Source organism: Pantherophis guttatus, chromosome 3, assembly GCF_059756535.1.
Source record: "Pantherophis guttatus breed Tessera chromosome 3, ASM5975653v1, whole genome shotgun sequence".
Taxonomy (NCBI): domain Eukaryota; kingdom Metazoa; phylum Chordata; class Lepidosauria; order Squamata; family Colubridae; genus Pantherophis; species Pantherophis guttatus.
In genome coordinates this window covers 29,551,719-29,570,045 of record NC_142065.1, presented here as the reverse complement: position 1 = coordinate 29,570,045, position 18,327 = coordinate 29,551,719, and the positions used below count along the sequence as shown (strand labels likewise).

At 35.7% G+C, this 18,327-nt stretch overlaps 1 protein-coding gene across 3 annotated transcripts in view; it reads left to right on the top strand.

Moving 5' to 3' along the window:
• The window catches only part of PPP1R16B (protein phosphatase 1 regulatory subunit 16B), a 106,114-nt gene extending 90,680 nt beyond the window's left edge, over positions 1 to 15,434 (top strand). For all 3 annotated transcript variants that reach the window (XM_034413937.2, XM_034413938.2, XM_087889180.1), the window contains 7 exons: positions 2,447 to 2,550; positions 4,730 to 4,854; positions 7,252 to 7,377; positions 8,381 to 8,456; positions 9,644 to 9,773; positions 11,614 to 11,782; positions 12,821 to 15,434. In XM_034413937.2, coding sequence (XP_034269828.1) covers positions 2,447 to 2,550; positions 4,730 to 4,854; positions 7,252 to 7,377; positions 8,381 to 8,456; positions 9,644 to 9,773; positions 11,614 to 11,782; positions 12,821 to 13,342 — 1,252 coding nt within the window. In that variant the 3' untranslated portion in view covers positions 13,343 to 15,434. The remainder of the gene's footprint in view (positions 1 to 2,446; positions 2,551 to 4,729; positions 4,855 to 7,251; positions 7,378 to 8,380; positions 8,457 to 9,643; positions 9,774 to 11,613; positions 11,783 to 12,820) is intronic.
• Positions 15,435 to 18,327: the final 2,893 nt, after the last annotated feature.

The following is an 18,327-nucleotide window of genomic DNA, read 5'->3' as shown; positions in this document are numbered from 1 at the left end:
TTTAATTTCCTCTGTTCTCATGGGGTAGAAAAATGAGCATAAATACCCATAAAAGTGGTTGGTTGGTCCTCTTCAAAGGCTTTCAGTATCAAGGTGGGTCAAGCTTAATCTGCACTGAACATTTTCATCTTGAAGTTCAACTAATTCAGAATACTTGGTACCCTTTGGGCAGTTTATCCGGGGATAGGTATCACCTATTGCAGCAGAATGGTGGGTTTCTCAATTTACAGTAGATATCTTCACAAAGTAGCTGGTAAAATAGAATGGAAGGATATTTTAGGGAAATGTGTGTATGGGACTATTGCTGTGTATCTTCCTTAATATCGAATCACAATAGAAAACCTGAACTAAAAGGAAAAATATTTTAATTCAGATAGGTGCTTGATTTTGAGCTATTTGCTCAGGTATATTTTGTTGTAAATAGTTGTTTTGAACTTTCCATCATATTTGTGGGCAGAGAAGTTTGGTGGTCATTCCTCCAATTTTCTCCAGGAAATTGGAAATTCTCTATCAGTTTCTCAAGGATGGGACCCTTCTCTGGCAGGAATAGTTCATTCCTACTGAAAAAGTCAGGGGATGAGTTTGTTGGATTTGTCAGATATGCAAAAAGATGTTCAAATGATTGTGTAGTGAAAGGTGTCTAATTTATGATTAACTTAAATGCAAGAGTTCCATAATCTATATGTGAGAATTTCCCCAGAATTCTCCTTTCCTTTGAAAAATTCTCCTATGCCATTCTCCTGTTATATTAAATTGAGTGAAAACTATAGAAAATAGTAACATAATGTTTTTGTTCAACACTTTGATTAGTCTCATTATTATGTTTTAAGATGAATTGCTTTTATGTGATTAATATTCTTAAATGCTATTAGCAGTGAAATGGCAGTAATTCTGTCAAACATCAAAATCCAGAGAAGGCCACTGGTGGTTTATTCTGTTTCTACATAAAGATTCATGAGGACAAAGAATGTGCTAGAAGGACATACTGAAGCAGAAAGGAAAAAGTAGAAGAATTTATAAGGTTATTTGATGAGATTAACTGCTCAGACAAAATAAATAACTTAGGTTTCCCGTATTTGTAATATGTAGCATGTTCATATCTTGCACTAAGATGGTTTGTTCAACAAGTATAATACATTAAGCCTAAACCATAATTTGTAAAATACAGTAATTAGATTTGTACAGTAATAAACCAGAAACAACAAACTACATTCTGGCTTAGTGTGATATGCTATCCCAATTGTTGTTGTCAAGCATTATATTAGAGCCTATTGCAGTCTTTCCCACCCTATGTACTACTCTAATATGTGGCTTTTAATTCCCAGATTTCCCCAGCTTAATATAACCATTGCTGAGAATTATGAAAGGTCTGTGTATTGAACAAGTGGGAGAGACTTGATCTGTTTGATAAAATCTGCCATGTTTGCTTGGTAGGCCAAAAATGTGGCTAACATAGGAAATTATAAAAACAAATCATAAAGGATTGGCTGCTAGTTTAGGGCACACATACCTCTCAGCACCGTCTACCTTAATAAATAAATAAATGTTCTCTGAGAATGTAAACATTTACAATACTCAGTACTGATTACTTATTTTTTCAAAATGCTCATTCATCTTAGAATTTAGTGAGACTCTTGGGAAGTATGTTCGCTTTGTTAGCTTAGTGGCAACTTCTTTAGTAATCAGTAAAAAAAAGCCATGGGGTTGCAGATTGATACGGCATTGATAATGTTTTGTTTTTTAAATCTGTTTAATCTCATGAGAAACTATGAGACAAATGAGACCAGCACTGCAAAGCATGCAGGAGAAACATAAATTCCCATAAATTATCCATTTGCCCATGAAATGCATTTCCTATGAAACTCACCTTATTTATTTATTTGTTTGTAGCTTGTCAAAATCAAAAGACCAAGACGGTGCTTACAACACATTGGAATTATAAAGAACTGCAACAATAATAAATTAGCACTCCCCCGCAATAGCATAAGTAACACTTAGCTAGGTTGAGAGCTCAGTAAAATAAAAGTGACCTCAATGACCAGTCATCTTCTAAATACCACTCAATATGTAAATTCCTTTAATATATAATTAGAAAATTAAAAATGTGACCTTGCTGCATGCTATGTTAAAACTAGAAATCATCTGGTTTTCAATGGTTATTTTACTAGAATGTCAAGAACTACATTTCAAAAATGTGTCCCAAAATGGTAGAAAGTTTCCATAGGTGAAATGACAGCTGTAAACTTACCCAGGGGACAAAAAATGGGATCATCTTTTTTGCTCCACCTACTCTGTGGGGCTCTGGGAATGGTGAGGATGCTGGCAGGCTGTACCTGGCCTGTATGCTGCATTTTTTGCCCCTTAGTATACATCCTTCACAGTGCCTGAGGATTTTCTGTCCAACTGTGCAGATATCTCTCATGTCTTGCTTTTTTTTTTCTTGTAGTGGGGCAGACCTACTGGCAGTCAATGCAGATGGCAACATGCCATATGATCTCTGTGAAGATGAACCAACTCTGGATGTTATTGAGACCTGCATGGCATACCAAGGTAAGCAGGATATGGGAACCTGGAACATCAGATGAGATTCTGTCAAATTTTTGCCCCACGGTATAATTTTTTTGTTTGGAGACTAAGGCAGTTTGTACCAATCTCTTCCCTTTCAGATGCATTGGTGTGAAATGCTCATTTATTCTTGCTGTTGATCACAGCTAGAATTCTGGGAGTTATAGATAAACATAGGTGCAGCACCAACAGATTGGAAAACACTGTTCTGCCATGTAAGCACTTATTTGGGACTAGATTGGGACTGATTTACAACAGTTCATTTAGTGACTGTTCAAAGTTACAACGGCATGTGACATATGTCTGTTGCAGCATCCCCATGACCATGTGATCAAAATCCAGATGCTTGGCAACTGGTTCATATTTACGACCTTTGCTGTGTCCCAGGATCATGTGATCACCTTTTACAGCCTTCTGACAAGCAAAGTCAATGGGAAAGCCAGATTCACATAACAACCAGGTTACTAATTTATCAACTGCAGTGATTCACTTAACAACTGTGGCAAGAAAAGTCGTAAAATGGGGGAAAACTCACTTAACAAATGTCTCACTTAACATAAGAAATGTTGGGCTCAATTGTGGTTGTAAGTTGAGGACTACCTGTACTGGAAATGCAGAAGCAGCATTTCCATTCATTTGTTCATTTTATCAACTGTGAGTTATATTTTCTGCTTGGTGTCATGGATGCATAATATGTGCAATTGTTATGCATAAACATTTTGTTTATTATTATTAAATTTGGAAAAGATCAATTTAGAATGAAAAAGTAACATTCATAAGAATCCTGATTTTTTAAAATGCCTTTTAATGGTTTTTCTTACTGAAAAGATAGCAGGGTTGTTCAGATATTACGTGTGAATATAATGGTATAAAAAGTAACCAAAATATAAAAAGCAAATAGTAGGTGCATTATCAATATATTTCTTTTACAATTTTTCCCATAAGAAAATGTAAAAAAAAACACCTTGATTTTTTAATATTTCTTTTTAAAATGAAGTATTAATAATTAAGAAAAGTGTTCATATATTGCAATGCAATGTTTACTCTCCCACATGATTTCTAAAACTTATATAACAGGAAGACTATTTAGAGTATCAAATCATTACAGTTCATTTATACAAAGGACATATTATACAATATAGCTCTGAAGTCAAGGTCAAGAATGCAACTCTTCCTCCAGTTGGTACTGAGATATTTCATAAGGAAAAGAAGGACTTGGTACATTTTTTAAAACTCATGAGTCTATTTCCTCTTTCTAACTTTAGATAGAGAGTTCAGTAGAATTTTTCTGATCTCCAATATGCCTTAAAGCACTGAGACTAGGATAGACACATTGTATTATGTTATATCTGTAATTTTATTGCCATTTAAAAAAAAACAAATACAGAGAAAACAATATGGAAAAATAATTTAAAAGATAGCAATATGCACATGTCCAGCAAATTAATTAAATATTGAGTTACAATAGCAAGGCAAAGAAAAGAAATTAAACAAGGGGAACAAACAAAAATAACCCTAAAAATTAACTTATTAAATTAATTTAAAAATAATAAAAACTTAGCTGAGGTTAAAAAAAAAATACAGAATAAAAATTCTCACAGAAGCATGTCTTTTTTTAAAAAAAAATTTGATTTATATGCCGCCCTTCTCTGGAGACTCAGGGCGGCTTACAATGCGTTAAGCAATAAGTCTTTTAGGCCTTGCACAAGGCTGAGAGGGTCAGGACAAATCTGCTTTCTGGGGGAAAGAAGTTCCAGAGAGTGGGTTCCAGGACAAAAAAAGGCTATGTTCCTGGGCCTGAATAAAAATGGTTTAGTCTTGTAAAATAAGATAAAATCTAGGCCAAAGAGATACTTAATTGCATCACTGTTTCTGAAGAGTCAAAAAATACCTTTTCAATTTTCTTTTCAATCTTTGATATCTGGGGTAATAGCACTTTTCATGGAATTTTATCATTTTTTGGTAATATGGGTTAGATGTTGGGAATAGAGAAGAGAATTATACTGAGGCCCTGGGATTGGAATGGGAAATTGGTAGCAGCATTTTTGCATTTAAATAAATAAATGGGAAAGGCACTTTTAAAAATTATTATTTTTTCCCATTCATTTGCTTTAATGTTTCCAGGAATTGTTACAGTGCAAATTTCCTCTTCTATTCATTGTAGGAATCACACAAGAGAAAATCAATGAGATGCGAGCTGCTCCTGAACAGGGAATGGTTGATGATATTTCAGAGATGATTGCAAGAGGAGAGGATCTGAACATAATAGATGCTCAAGGTGCTTCACTGGTGAGCCGTAGCCATATTGCTTTTACAGCTGGCATGCAGACTGGCCATCTTTGAATATAGTTGGACCTATACACCTTCAAGATACCCTGTAGGGTTTTCATATATATATTATGCCAAGGCTTAACTGCTGCTTCTCCTGTATTACATCTGGAAAAGCATAGCTGCTTTTAACTTGGAAGTAGACATATGGAGACTTGTTAGATTCATGATTGGGGCTGGGGATATGAGTTGGGTGTGTTGCCTATTACATTTGCTTGTTTCCTGCAACAGAATGACTGGAATTGAAATTTGAGGTTGCAAATGAATGCAAAAAATAAATAAATCTCCAGCCCAGTGTTCAAGTTGCCACATGCAAACTCTAGTACATGTACACTAAAGACAGAGTTAAATACAATATTTCTATACAGTTGACATTTACATAGAAATTAATGTTTCTATACAGTTGACAACTACATAGAAAGTAGTTGGCAGAAAGTATGGAACTGGCCAAAGATTCATTTTGTAATCCTATGTCTGTTCAATAACAGAAACAGTAATAGAAATCTCTTAACATACTATACTGATCTCATGGAATAATCATTAATTTAGGCTAAATTTGGGACTGGAGATTCGAATAAACTAATCTTATAGTTTTATCTGTCTATTTATCAGATTTGCATTCAACAGTAGAGATTATCATGGAACTGCCTTTCTGGATGAGGTTAGACTCAATGATGGCTAAATTAGGTGCTTCACCCTGTAAAAGCTTCTGCTATGTTATTCTACTGTGTAGTACTGTATATGTCAGAGATTGAACTTGGATTGCAAAGTCAATATAATAACAGAGCAAGGGAAATAAATAATCATATTCTTCTTATATTTTCATTAACTTGTTAATGGTGAATTCTGCGTTAACTGGTCTAAAAAATACATTCAAATAATGTGAAATGTAATGCATAAAACAGAAACAATGAAATGATTTTATAAGAATGGTCCCATGTATTCATAAGTGCTGATACTGACTTTGACAATGCATATTTTTTTAATAACATGACTGCAGTTCTAATGAAATACACATTGTACAATATTACTAGGGTCTTAGTAATACATAATAGGCATTACCCCATGCTATGGAAAAAAGGATTTTCCCCATATTATCCATTGAATCTAAATAAGGGGTAGGATTCTAGACCAGGGGTGTCAAACTTGCGGCCTGTGGGCCAGATGCGTCACACGCTGGCCACGCCCCGTTTAGCAAAGGGGGGAAAAGTTGGGATGACGCCATGACGATGCAAGTTTGACATCCCTGTTCTAGACCAATAAAAGATCTTGTTTCATCCATAAACTATAGAATTCCCTACTAATAGTGGATAGTGCCCACCATTCTAGGCAGCTTCAAAGAGAAATTCCTAGAGATTAGACTGGCTTGACAACTGTAGATTATCTCCAGAATCAAAGGTGGCATCTTTAAATAAATACTGCGCTGAAATATTATGGAACACAGCTATTGCCTTTAACTTCTGTTTGCTTTTTGAATGGCTGCTATACATCAAGAATGTTGAACTAGAGAGAAGTTTTTTTGCATATTTCTCCAGGGGTTTTATGGTCATACTTTTTGCTCCGCTGAAATCATGGTACAGTTGTGTAATTAGGAGTGAGGCCATCTCACTAGGGATTTGGGGAGGAAAAATTAGTCCAGTCTTATCCTTCAGAGCCAGTTAACACACTTAAATTGCTTTTCTCTTCTCCAAAATTGTTATTACCTGTGACATGATGTGGTGGGAGGAAAGAGCTAGAATGGCATTCATTTTGAATCTTCTCATAACATCAGCTTCAGGGGAACCTTTTAGGTGAAAGAAGAAGCAAAGTTAACAGGCTTTTTCCACTGTACAAATAGAAGCAAAAACCCCATAAAAATGTCCACTTTTAGTTGAATCTTAAGACATTTTATTTTACTTATTTATTTAAAAGATTTATAAGGCTCCCTATCAGAATGGCTCACAATAGCAAGACATGGTGCTTGATGCTAGAATCCAACTTTGGGCTGCCAGCGCAGATTTTTAATGCAGGTATTACCTGTTTCCATTTGCTCAAGAAACCTTACCATTGATTAGTTAATACTCAATTATTATATATTTAATAATGCATATTTATTTGGTTTGGTCAATGTAAGAATAGAACCCACATTATACACTAGCTTCCCCTAGTCTGAAATGAGGCTGACTACTATAGGAAGCCATTGATAATTAAGTTACATAGAATGAACACCAGGTTAGCTGTAAACCAAATCAAAACAAGACAAAAATCAGTATTAAAAAGAATATGCAAAGAAAAAAAAATAAGGGTATACAGATACTTGTGCATATATTACAGAAAATTGCAGACATTTAAAACATTCTTATTTCTTCCTGGCTATAGTTACATATATCTGCCGCCAATGGTTATCTACATGCAGCAGAACTGCTTCTAGACCAGGGAACCAGACTGGACCTCAAGGACTGTGATGGCTGGGAACCCCTCCATGCTGCTGCTTTCTGGGGACATGTATGTGTTTCATTAACGGACCAGTTCAAATAGGACTAGAGCAATCAAGAAAAACTGAGTTATCAAGAGATATTTACTATATAGCTATATGGAATCTGTCCAGAACTGTGTGTCGCTGAACGTCAGCTTGGGGCTGTTCTTGTGAGAAGAGGCAAGCAGAGAGTAGGATAGTAATTTACTGCACTACCTAGTTGTGAATCATCCTTAAAACATCAGTATAACTTCCTGGTTTAGCTCAATCTTGCCCAGCCTAGTATATTTCAGAAGTATTAGATTATGACTTCTAGAAGTCACCCATTCTCCAGGCTGAGTAGAGCTTATGAAAATTTAAATCCCAGTATTTCTGAAAGGCACAACTTGGGGAAAATTGAAGTGAAATATTTATTAGATTTGATTTATTAGTATGTAACCTGTTGCCATTGAGGGCCTCATTGCTGTCTCCTGATTTACTGCATGTTAGATGATGCACATGTGCAGAATTAGTAGTATATTAGATATGTTCAAAAGTTTCACACACTCTCTCATACTTCATTTTAATTTTAAGGTAGTTATTGAAAACGTATCTCGCCTTAGAGGGTCTACCTTCATACAGGTATCCTAGCCTCAGAGGTGGGTTCCAGCAGGTTCTGACTAGTTCTGGAGAACCGGTAGCAGAAATTTTGAGTAGTTCGGAGAACCGGTAGTAAAAATTCTGACTGGCCCCGCCTCCATCTATTCTCTGCCTCCCGAATCCCAGCTGATCGGGAGGAAGTGGGGATTTTGCAGTAACCTTCCCCTGGATTGGAGTGGGAATGGAGATTTTACAGTATCCTTCCCCTGCCACGCCCACCAAGCCACGCCCACCAAGCCATGCCATGCCCACCAAGCCACACCCACAGAACTGGTAGTAAAAAATTTTGAAACCCACCACTGCCTAGCTTATATTGTGAGTGCTAGATTTAACTAAAACTTGGGTGATGTTGTGGGAAGGTATTACATTTTAACATCATTTTCTTTATTCCAGATGCAAATGGCGGAGCTATTAGTGTCCCATGGGGCAAACTTGAGTGCCCGAACAGCTATGGATGAGATGCCAATAGGTGAATTCCTGCCATTTCTATTCTTAGCCAAAGTTTTGACAGCATGACTCTTTTAGGAATTGCTCTCTTAGCTTGTCCAGCCCTTGTATCCTTAAATTAGTCAAAGTTTCTACAAGAAATTTGGAAAATACACACACACACACACACACACAAAATTTTCTTACTTCTTCGTAGGATTTATGTGTGTTTTTCCTCTAGCCAGGTTTTTCCTACGTAACCAAGGTTTTTCTGCAGCCCTAGCTCAGTGGAATCACATCCACTCGATTCTGGGCTTTTTTTCTTTCTGGCAGCCAGCAAGCTTTTGCTGCCAGGTGAAAATCTGTGTCTTGTATCAAGGATGTAGAAAGAAAAACTGAGTCTGAATTATGTCTTCATATCACTTTAGAATAAAACCATTGCATTCACTTTTAAGTATTTCTTCAGTAATCCTGAAATTGTCAGATGGTCCTAAAAGCTATTTATGTGTTTAATATTTCTTAAATTGAAAGCAGAGCCCAGACATTCTCATAGATTATTCTCATAGATTATTAGATTATAGATTATAGCTCATAGATTAACTATGGATGCTTAAGGAATAGTTTCAGATGCACTTCTTGGGCAAATATATCCTTCAGAATATAGATGTCCCCTGCATTGCCCACTTCTCTAAATCTACAAATCCTGATATTAGTAATTAAAATGCAATCTGTATAGTATACTAATATCCCATATGTACTGTACATACATATATATATTTAAATTGGATTTTTAAATAGAAAATAAAGACAATCAGAAAGACATTTTCCCTTCCTTAGAGTCAGAAGAAGGCATGTCAGAAGTGACTGGATATTTACTGCATCTGCAATAAGTAAACAAAGTTGTTTTACAGGACTGCAAATATCTGGGTGACCATTAGATGGAAGCAAAGAGGTACAGAACCTTTTGGGTGCAATTTAACTTTTGGGTGCAATTATCCAGATTTATGTAGCTCTGATATGGTAGCCTTAATCCACAGTGATCTTCAAATAACAGTAGGCAAATCTGCAATCAACTCTATGGTTCTTAAAGATATGCAAGACTCCTATTTTTCCTTATCCTGACCCATGTACTACCATGTAGAATGTCTACTGGATGCAATAGTTCATGCTTATGTTTGTTTTATCATCACTGAACAATTCAGTTAAAGGAATTTATCTGTGTTCCTTTAGACCTGTGTGAAGAAGAGGAGTTTAAGGTTCTACTCTTAGAGCTGAAGCATAAACATGATGTCATCATGAAATCTCAGATGAGACATAAGTCCTCCTTGAACAGGAGAACATCAAGCACTGGGAGCAGAGGGTGAGTGAATAAGGGGGGAAAATCTGTTCTCAGTCAGTCTTAAGTTTTTTCTAAACTACAAGATTGAACTTCTTGAAGTTGATTTTCACCATGACCATCTAATTTTGAGGTGCAAGAAATGCTAACCAAAATATTTGTACTAAGATACACTGTCCCCCAAAACCACTACTATTTTTCTACAGGTTTTATCTGAAGCAAATAGGGTCCATATTTCAGATAGATTTTAAAATTAGTATTTCACTCTATTGATAAATCTTTTCTCTATTAATCGGTGGCCTGACCTCACATTAGAAAATTGTGCACTCATTTGGTAGAGTTGAATAAAAGAAACTATCCAGCAGTTCAACATGTGCTGTCATCTATTATGGCATTCAAAATATGGTTTAACAAATAATATTGACAAAAGATTGCCAAGTTTAAATAGGTTATTATATTTGGCTTGTTCATAAGGCAGGGATCAACAAATCTTTCAAATGGTGGATACATTTGGAAATATGCTATAGATACCTCATTAGCCATTATCATTGACATAGCCAATTATACTGTTTTCAAGAGAAATCCATATTATGCCCTCTAGTTCTGCATCACTGTACTTTACTATTGTCGTTTGCGGGGGGGCGGGGGCAGATAGACAAACTTAAAAACAAAATACTGGCCTGAATCTAGGCACCATTTTTAGTCTAATAAAACAAAAACTCTTGACTTCTGTTCTTTTGGTTAGCTATAAGATCTATGTTACGTATCCTTGATTTAAACCAATTGCTTTATACTTTGAGTAATCTGGAAATAGAGTTTCATGCAATGTAAAATGGATAGCAATAGGGTACTTTTTTTTCTATTAGCTAGAGGAACATGCAATGATATTTTAAGCTATGAGTACTGCTCAATGGGCAACAGAAAGGGATACTGCAAGTTGCAACTACATCTGGAGTATCATTTATGGCTTCATGGGAAGTCATAAAAAGAATAGTTCATTAAATGAAACACCAAGAGATTTCCCCATCATAATTAGGATATAGATATGAACTTACTCTAATTAATAAATATCCTGGTGTATGATACTGTATGTAAGAGTGCCAGTTTAGTGTAGTGGTTAAGGCATCAGGCTATGAACCCTGAGTTCTAGGCTCAGAACTCACATTAGAAAATTGATACTTAGATACAAAGCCAGGTGGGTGACTTTGGGCCAGTCATTCTCTCTCAGCCCTGAGAAACAGGCAATGGCAAATGACTGCCATTGAAAAAACTGCCATGAAAACACAGGGATTTGTCTCTAGGCAGTCACCAGGAATCAAGATTGACTTGAAGGCACCAAAAAGTAGCTTTGTATTTATGAATTTAAATGTGCAATATTTAAATGCTCAAGAAATGTTATTCCATACAAATTGTGATGAAAATTAATTTAGAATCCAAAACTTTCTTAGTGTTTGAATATGTATGTCATGTACTTATTTGTCCAACAACTTGTGATAAAAGCAGCAGTAAGATTTATAATTAATAGAGGAACAATTTGCAGGTTGACATATTTACATGATTAAATAGCTGTCTGAAAAATTCTAAACCATGAACGTGTAACAGAAATGAATTTAATTTAAAGTGAGGGAGTGATTCAGTATGTGATATGGATGGATGAGGATTCATCCATGAATTTCAATTTTGCGATGGTTGACAATCTACTTTTGAATAAATAAAAAGAATGACTCATGAGTACCACCTGATGTTAGAAAACTGGTCCATTTCTGCTCAGGTAGACGTCTTTCTTTCTTCAGAAAAGTGCAGCTATATTCATTTCTGCAAATCACCATTTTAGTAAATCTCTTCTCTTCACATATTGTCCTAGAAAAGTGGTGCGGAGGGCAAGCCTTTCAGATCGAACAAACCTTTATAGAAAGGAATATGAGAAGGAGGCTATCATCTGGCAACAGATAGAATCTTCTGAGGAGCAAAGAACTTCTGATTACAATATTGACATTCGGGAGGCTTCCTCTAACCAAGAGAACACAGATCCAGTAAGGAAAATCTAATAATTAATATATTTTCTTGTTCCTATTAAAGCATTTCCAATCAAGAAACCATGTGAATCTTAATGGAGCAACTAAAACTCATGATAACCAAAGCGTATATGCCTATTATGCAATCTTTTTTATTTCCCTTTCCATCTTACGTTGATATCATTGCTGACCTCTCACATTTTTTAAAGGAAAAAAATATTCTTTACAAATTCCTTTTAGTGAAGAAAAAGCCACGTACTGGTTTAACATTCAGTACAGCAAGACTGCACATTTTCTTCTTAATCATACTTAGCCTCAGAGTTGTGTGTTGGGGGCATAATAGATGGGACAAGGAAAAAGAAAACTATCATTGACTTAACCTGATTACCATCTAGATCAGGAGTCTGCAACCTGCGGCTCTGAAGCCGCATGTGGCTCTTTCATCCCTCTGTTGTGGCTCCGTCACTCAAAACATGCGTCACAACTGCCAATGTGCGACAGCCGCCAGCACATGATTTATTGAGCTTTTTGACTCATTTTTTTTTCAGAGTTCAAAATGTTTTTGTTGCATGCAGAAACAAAAAAATTGTTTTCTCTGTAGCAGTTCACTGATTACATAAATGCAACACAGTATAGTTTTTTTATACATAGCATAAAGGTAAAAAATGATATATGCAGTGTTATCTTCATTTTAGATGTCAAAAGGTTTTTGTGGCTCCCGGTGTTTTCTTTTCTGTGGGAAACGGGTCCAAATGGCTCTTTGAGTGTTTAAGGTTGCCGACCCCTGATCTAGATCCTTGGTCAAATAATGTATTATTTTTCCTCTCTTTAAGAAATTCAATTTGGTAAGAACTTTGGGGAAGGGATTCTCTGGCAGCCACACCAAAGATTTTGGGATATCTCATGTGGTCCTGAGCCTTTGGTTGGATAGCTATGTAGTAGAGCACAAGGGCTTGATTTTATAATGCAAGAAAATCAGTAAACATGGACAAATTATCGGGTTTTTTGATAGATGCAACAGCAAAGTTACCCCTCATATTTATTTTTGTGTTTCAGAATTTGACCGCTGATACAGCTATAATCCTTCCAGAGCTGGTAACAAAAGGAACACAATGTGATTCAGAAAATTTGCTTCAGAATGGACTCAGTCTACCCTCCATTCCTTACCAATATTCTATTCCAAATGGAGATATTTGGTTAATGCATTCAGTCCTGGACAATGATGGAAGCCAAGCATTGCCCTACAATACCCCTGGGATTTCTGACTCTCATCACATCTGGGAGGAGTACAAAGAAAGAAGCCACCAAACCCTTTCTGAACTGAAACGGCAGCGAGCAGCAGCCAAACTTCTCAATCACCCCTTTATCAGTACACACTTTGCAAGCGGTATAGGAGACTCAGTGGAAAATGGGGGAGAAGCTAAAGAACATTTGATTAATTCCAGGACACCTTCTTATACATCCAATGGAACTTCAGTTTATTACACCATATCAAGTGGTGACCCACCTCTCTTAAAATTCAAGGCTCCCATGGAAGAAATGGAGGAGAAGGTGCATGGCTGCTGTAGGATTTCCTGATCTCAGTTTATTCCTACCAAGTTGGTAGGCATGTTGCATCTACTACTGAATCTTCATTTTTACTTTTGCAGGATCACAGAATCTGGTTCAATCATCTGGGACTATACCTAATTCCATATTTTGTTTTTACAGTTTCATTAAAAATTGAGCATGTGTAGGTGGAAAGAGAAGTGAAACTCTACACATAACTTTTGTCTACTAGATGAGAGAATGCTCATTTGATTGCAACTCTAATCTGATTTGAAATATCTATTCATGGGTTTCTGGGACCATAATCGGCACATCAGAAATAAATTCTGTTGACATTGGTACAGCATTACTGACAAATACTCTTTTACAAGCAGACTAGGTAAACAAGAGAGGACCCAGTTTCTCTGTGTAAGGTTTTGCACATGAAGATATATGCACTTTATGATAGCAACCAACCCAAAAACATAGCCTCTAATGTGACTGCACTGTTGGAATGTTAACTATCTTGCTGCCAATTTTGTTTTGCCATCATTTATTAGCGTTCATTTTTTAAAATCATGATGTAGGTTTTCAACTGTTTTAAGGAAGAGGTTATTTTCAGCTCCTCAGAGGAGCAGTACAGTTAAAAAGATTCATGCTTCTATCTATCCTTCTCCACTGAGAGTCCTTTTTAGTTTGCACTTGAAAATATTTTGCTATGCATTGCAGTAGTGTAGCAAATTTTACTTCATCATGTTCCGTCAGAGAACTTCCATTTTTGATTTTATCTCCAACTTCTATTTTGAAGATTTTGTGAGAAGTTTTCTTTCTTCCCAGTATTATGCCTTGCAACTTGTACTATTATTTGATTAGCTTGTTCTGCTGTACATTAAAAAAAACCCTTGAAGTGGCTTTTAAACATTAAATCTATACTAGGATTTGAGGATGAGGTTGGGCATCATTTTGTTTCACTGCAAATTTCAGCTAAATCTTTGTACTTACCACTTTCTGCATTTTGTTTGGCCAAGAAACTGGTGGCCAGAATTTATCTGCTAGAATTTAGTTGTATTCATAGGAGATCTACATTCCTGAGTCAGGTTCTCCTCATCATTACACATTTATCTACCCTTCTTTTCTCTGATGCTATCTAATTGTGTTAGGAATATAATATTCAGAATTCACTGCCTGCACTTGGAGGGTAAAGCTGCAAATTTCCCATGTTAACATTGTAAGAGTGTTGTGCATTGCTCCACTCCACAGAAGCACATGAGGAGGTTTTCACATTGAATAAAAGCCACTTAGCAATATCTAGCAAAAATATTTGAATTTGCAGATGACCAGCACATAGTCATGTGGTGGAAGCCTGATTGCCAATTAGAGATAAATACGTATTCTTATTACCCATAAGACACTTAACTGCACATTTCATTTTAGTTTGCTGAAAGGTGTACTGGTCACTGTTGGTCTTGTTTTTTAACCCAACCCTTTCTTGACTCATACCTGATTTATGAAATAGTAATGATTTAATCTTAATTCTCTATAAAGTTTTTTTATTAGAGTGAAAGGAAAGTGTAACTTCTGAAACTCTTCATACTACATCTGATGTACTCTTCCATCAATTGAAGATTAGATTTGGAATTCTCTTGCTAAAACCCAAAGTCTCTATTCCTTTGGCAACCATTTTACAAGCAAGAAAGCAAACTAACTTTTCCTTAACAGGGAAAACAGTGTACAACACATAGCAAACTAGCTATCTAAAAGGCAAACTAGGCAACTTAGTCTTTCCTACTATATATCCAAGGGTATAATTTTTAGAATAATTACAGGGCTTTTAAAATTACATATATATATTGCACATGATGCACATGATGAAGGGGAATGTTTCATCTGAAGAAGTGTCTGCAGTTTTATGAAAAGCATTCTAGAAATCTGAACTTGTATTTAACACACAATAATGAGAAATAGTCTTCAATGCAAGATAGCAAATTAAGAGCAGCTGTGCGTTGGCAAATTATATGTGATTAAAATGACTGTTTCAGCAATGAAAATCTCACATCTTATTTAATTCATGATGTTGGAAAAGTATCTCTTAAGTATCGTGCTAGAGCTGATAAATAATAAAGTAGCTGAAAATTTCACCTATTATTCAATATTTAGTCAATTTTGTACTTGCAAATATAACTGCAAAACAATTGTCTTTGTTTATTTTTACTTATTTTTTATTCAGTTTTTCAAAAGATCCTTTAAATTGGAGAAAGAGGATAATCCTGAAACAGATTTTGTTTAGACTTTTTCTCTTTTAACTAAATTGTTAGGTGCATGCTCTCTCTGAAGCTTTCTACTTACAGAGCTGTATATCTGAGCAGGTAATCGTGGTTCTGTGTTTTCAATAATGTCAAAATTGTAAAGTGTTGTTGAATATAATATGCAGTAGGAATTAAGGATAGTTCCGTACAATCTTCCTTCTTGTCCAATAGTCGAAAGAATTGTTCTGTAGTTAGTAGCAAGGAGACAGGTGTTTAACAAAATTTCTCAGCATTTATATCAAGTTATGATTTATAGGAGCCATGACAGTAAATTTATGTAGTGATCAATAATTGTATGTCGAAGAAAAAGCAGTGTTAATGTAAGTGCTTTGGGTCCTGATCTAGTTTCTTTCTGCTTGTAACTTTCTTGAGTTTTATCACTTCTATATTTTTTTCTCCAAAACTCTGTTAAAGAGGAAAAAAATAGCATCTCACCTTTAGCTATTTTTGTGCATTGTATCTGGGAGTACCCATAGATTCTTCTGATACTTCAAGTAATGCTATAATAAAAAGACATGCAATCCCCCTTAAACTGGGCTGCAGACAAATTCAATTACCCCAACATATGATTACATGAAGACAAGAGAATCTGGATGTACAATCCCTGGTTTCTATCCATATATCCCTATATCAGAAGAGCATGTTCTGAGTAATATTCCGAAGAAGATTTAACCTAAATATTAAAGACTAATATTAAAATATTAAAGAGTTTTGAGCAGGCATCTAGAGCAGGGGTGTCAAACTCACGTCGTCACGACAGCGTAACATGATATATTGGGATTCCCCCTCCTCTCTGCTAAACTGAGCATAGGTGTGGCCAGTGCATGAGGCATCCGGCCCATGGCCTGGGAGTTTGACAGCCCTGATCTAGAGTAATTTTCATAAAAAAATTTGGACATGACAGAAAATTCAGGCCTTTCAGTAACAGGCCATAGGTCTGCAAATTCCTCAATGCATTATTCACTAATGTGTGAATTGGAGGAGTGCAATCTCAGTTAATTATAAGCACTTAATTATTGTTACTTTGAATTGATTACTTATGTGTATGTTTTAAATCAGTTTTAACCTATTGATTACAATGTCAAGGTGTTCACTCTGCACTAACAGGCTATAGCCTATTATAAAAACAATTGTGAAGAGGAAGCTGTGGACTCGGCTGAAGGTTTTGGGGTGAGTGACAAGTATAACTGCCTGGGGAATTTCTATTTTACTTAGATCAGGGCTGTCAAACTTGCGTTGTCATGGCGTCATGTGACGTATTGGGACTTTTCTCCCTTTGTTAAACCGGGTGGGTGCGGGGCCAGCATGTGACACATCTAGTCTGTGGCCCCTGACTTAGAGGCTGACAATAGTAAAGCGTGGTAATTTTCAAGGGTCTGGATGGTAGAAGAGAGATTATACAGTATTTAATCTGCTTTCTAATACAGTCCTTTCCAATGCATGCAGTGCCTGATTTTTTTTAAAAAAAAAATCAGCTTTGTTGTAAATCTATATATGCAGAATTGTAAGATATTTATTATACTACCACCAATTGGGAAAGCAACAATAGAAAATATATCGATGTAGTTTTTTTAAATGCTATTTCTTTATTAACTTCTTGAATTTATACCAGCTCTTTAACATTCAGTGTATTCTGAATACAAGTCTGTCATGCCCCCAGCTGGAGAGTAAAAGTATTACACAATATATATTTTTCAGATGTCTGATGCAGTACTCAAGTTACCACAATGCAGGAATTTAAGAAGCCATAATCTAGTGGTGGTCCTCCAACTATTGTTGAATTTCAACTCCTGTAGCCCCCAGATTTTATAACTAACAAAGATCCCATGGGACTTGTGGAAACATGTTCCTCACAGTTGGTATAGACTTTAGAGAATCGTTTTATAGCATGACTGGCTCAGATTTGTTTTTCTCATTCCTACCGATCTGAAAAATGTCTTTTTACTTGCTTAATCTGTAAATTCAATTAAAATAACACTCATACCATACTCCATCTGGTATATATTAAGTCCCAAGTGCAGTTTGTATTTTTTTTTCTGTGTGAGGCATTGAATAAAACAGCCCTAAGACACTTGGGGAAAACAAGCTATAAATCCCAAGTTATCATTTCAAAACCAGACTTGCCATGCATTGTGGCAACTTTATTCTCGTGACTACTCTGAGAAATTTTTATGGAATCAAAATATTTTTAGACAAACTCTAATGTTTATTTTATATATGGGTGGGTTGAAATAGCATCTATTTCCAGAATATCTATTTTGCTAATAATTGCAAGCTGTAGGGTTTTTCGATCTTCCTCAACTTGGTGAAGTTTCATGGAACTGAATGAATATTTTAACTAGAGCCTTGGTAGTACAGTGGTTTAATGCACCCTGTAATTAACACAGCTGCCTGCAATTTCTGCAGGTTCGAATCTTACCAGGCTCAAGGTTGACTCAGCCTTCCATCCTTTCTAAGGTAGGACCCAGTTTGTGGGGGCAATAAGCTGACTTTGTATAAATATACAAAAGTATGAAGGCTATTGCTTAACGCATTGTAAGCCGCCCTGAGTCTCCGGAGAAGGGCGGCATATAAATCAAATTAAAAATAAAAATAAAATAAAATAAAATATTTTGTGAAATATTCATGGAGCTGAAAATAACAACGGGAGGTCTCAAGAAATTGTAGAAATGTGGTCTGTATCTTTATGCAGAAAGACGTGTACATTTTATTGTATGAAGCAAACAAAAA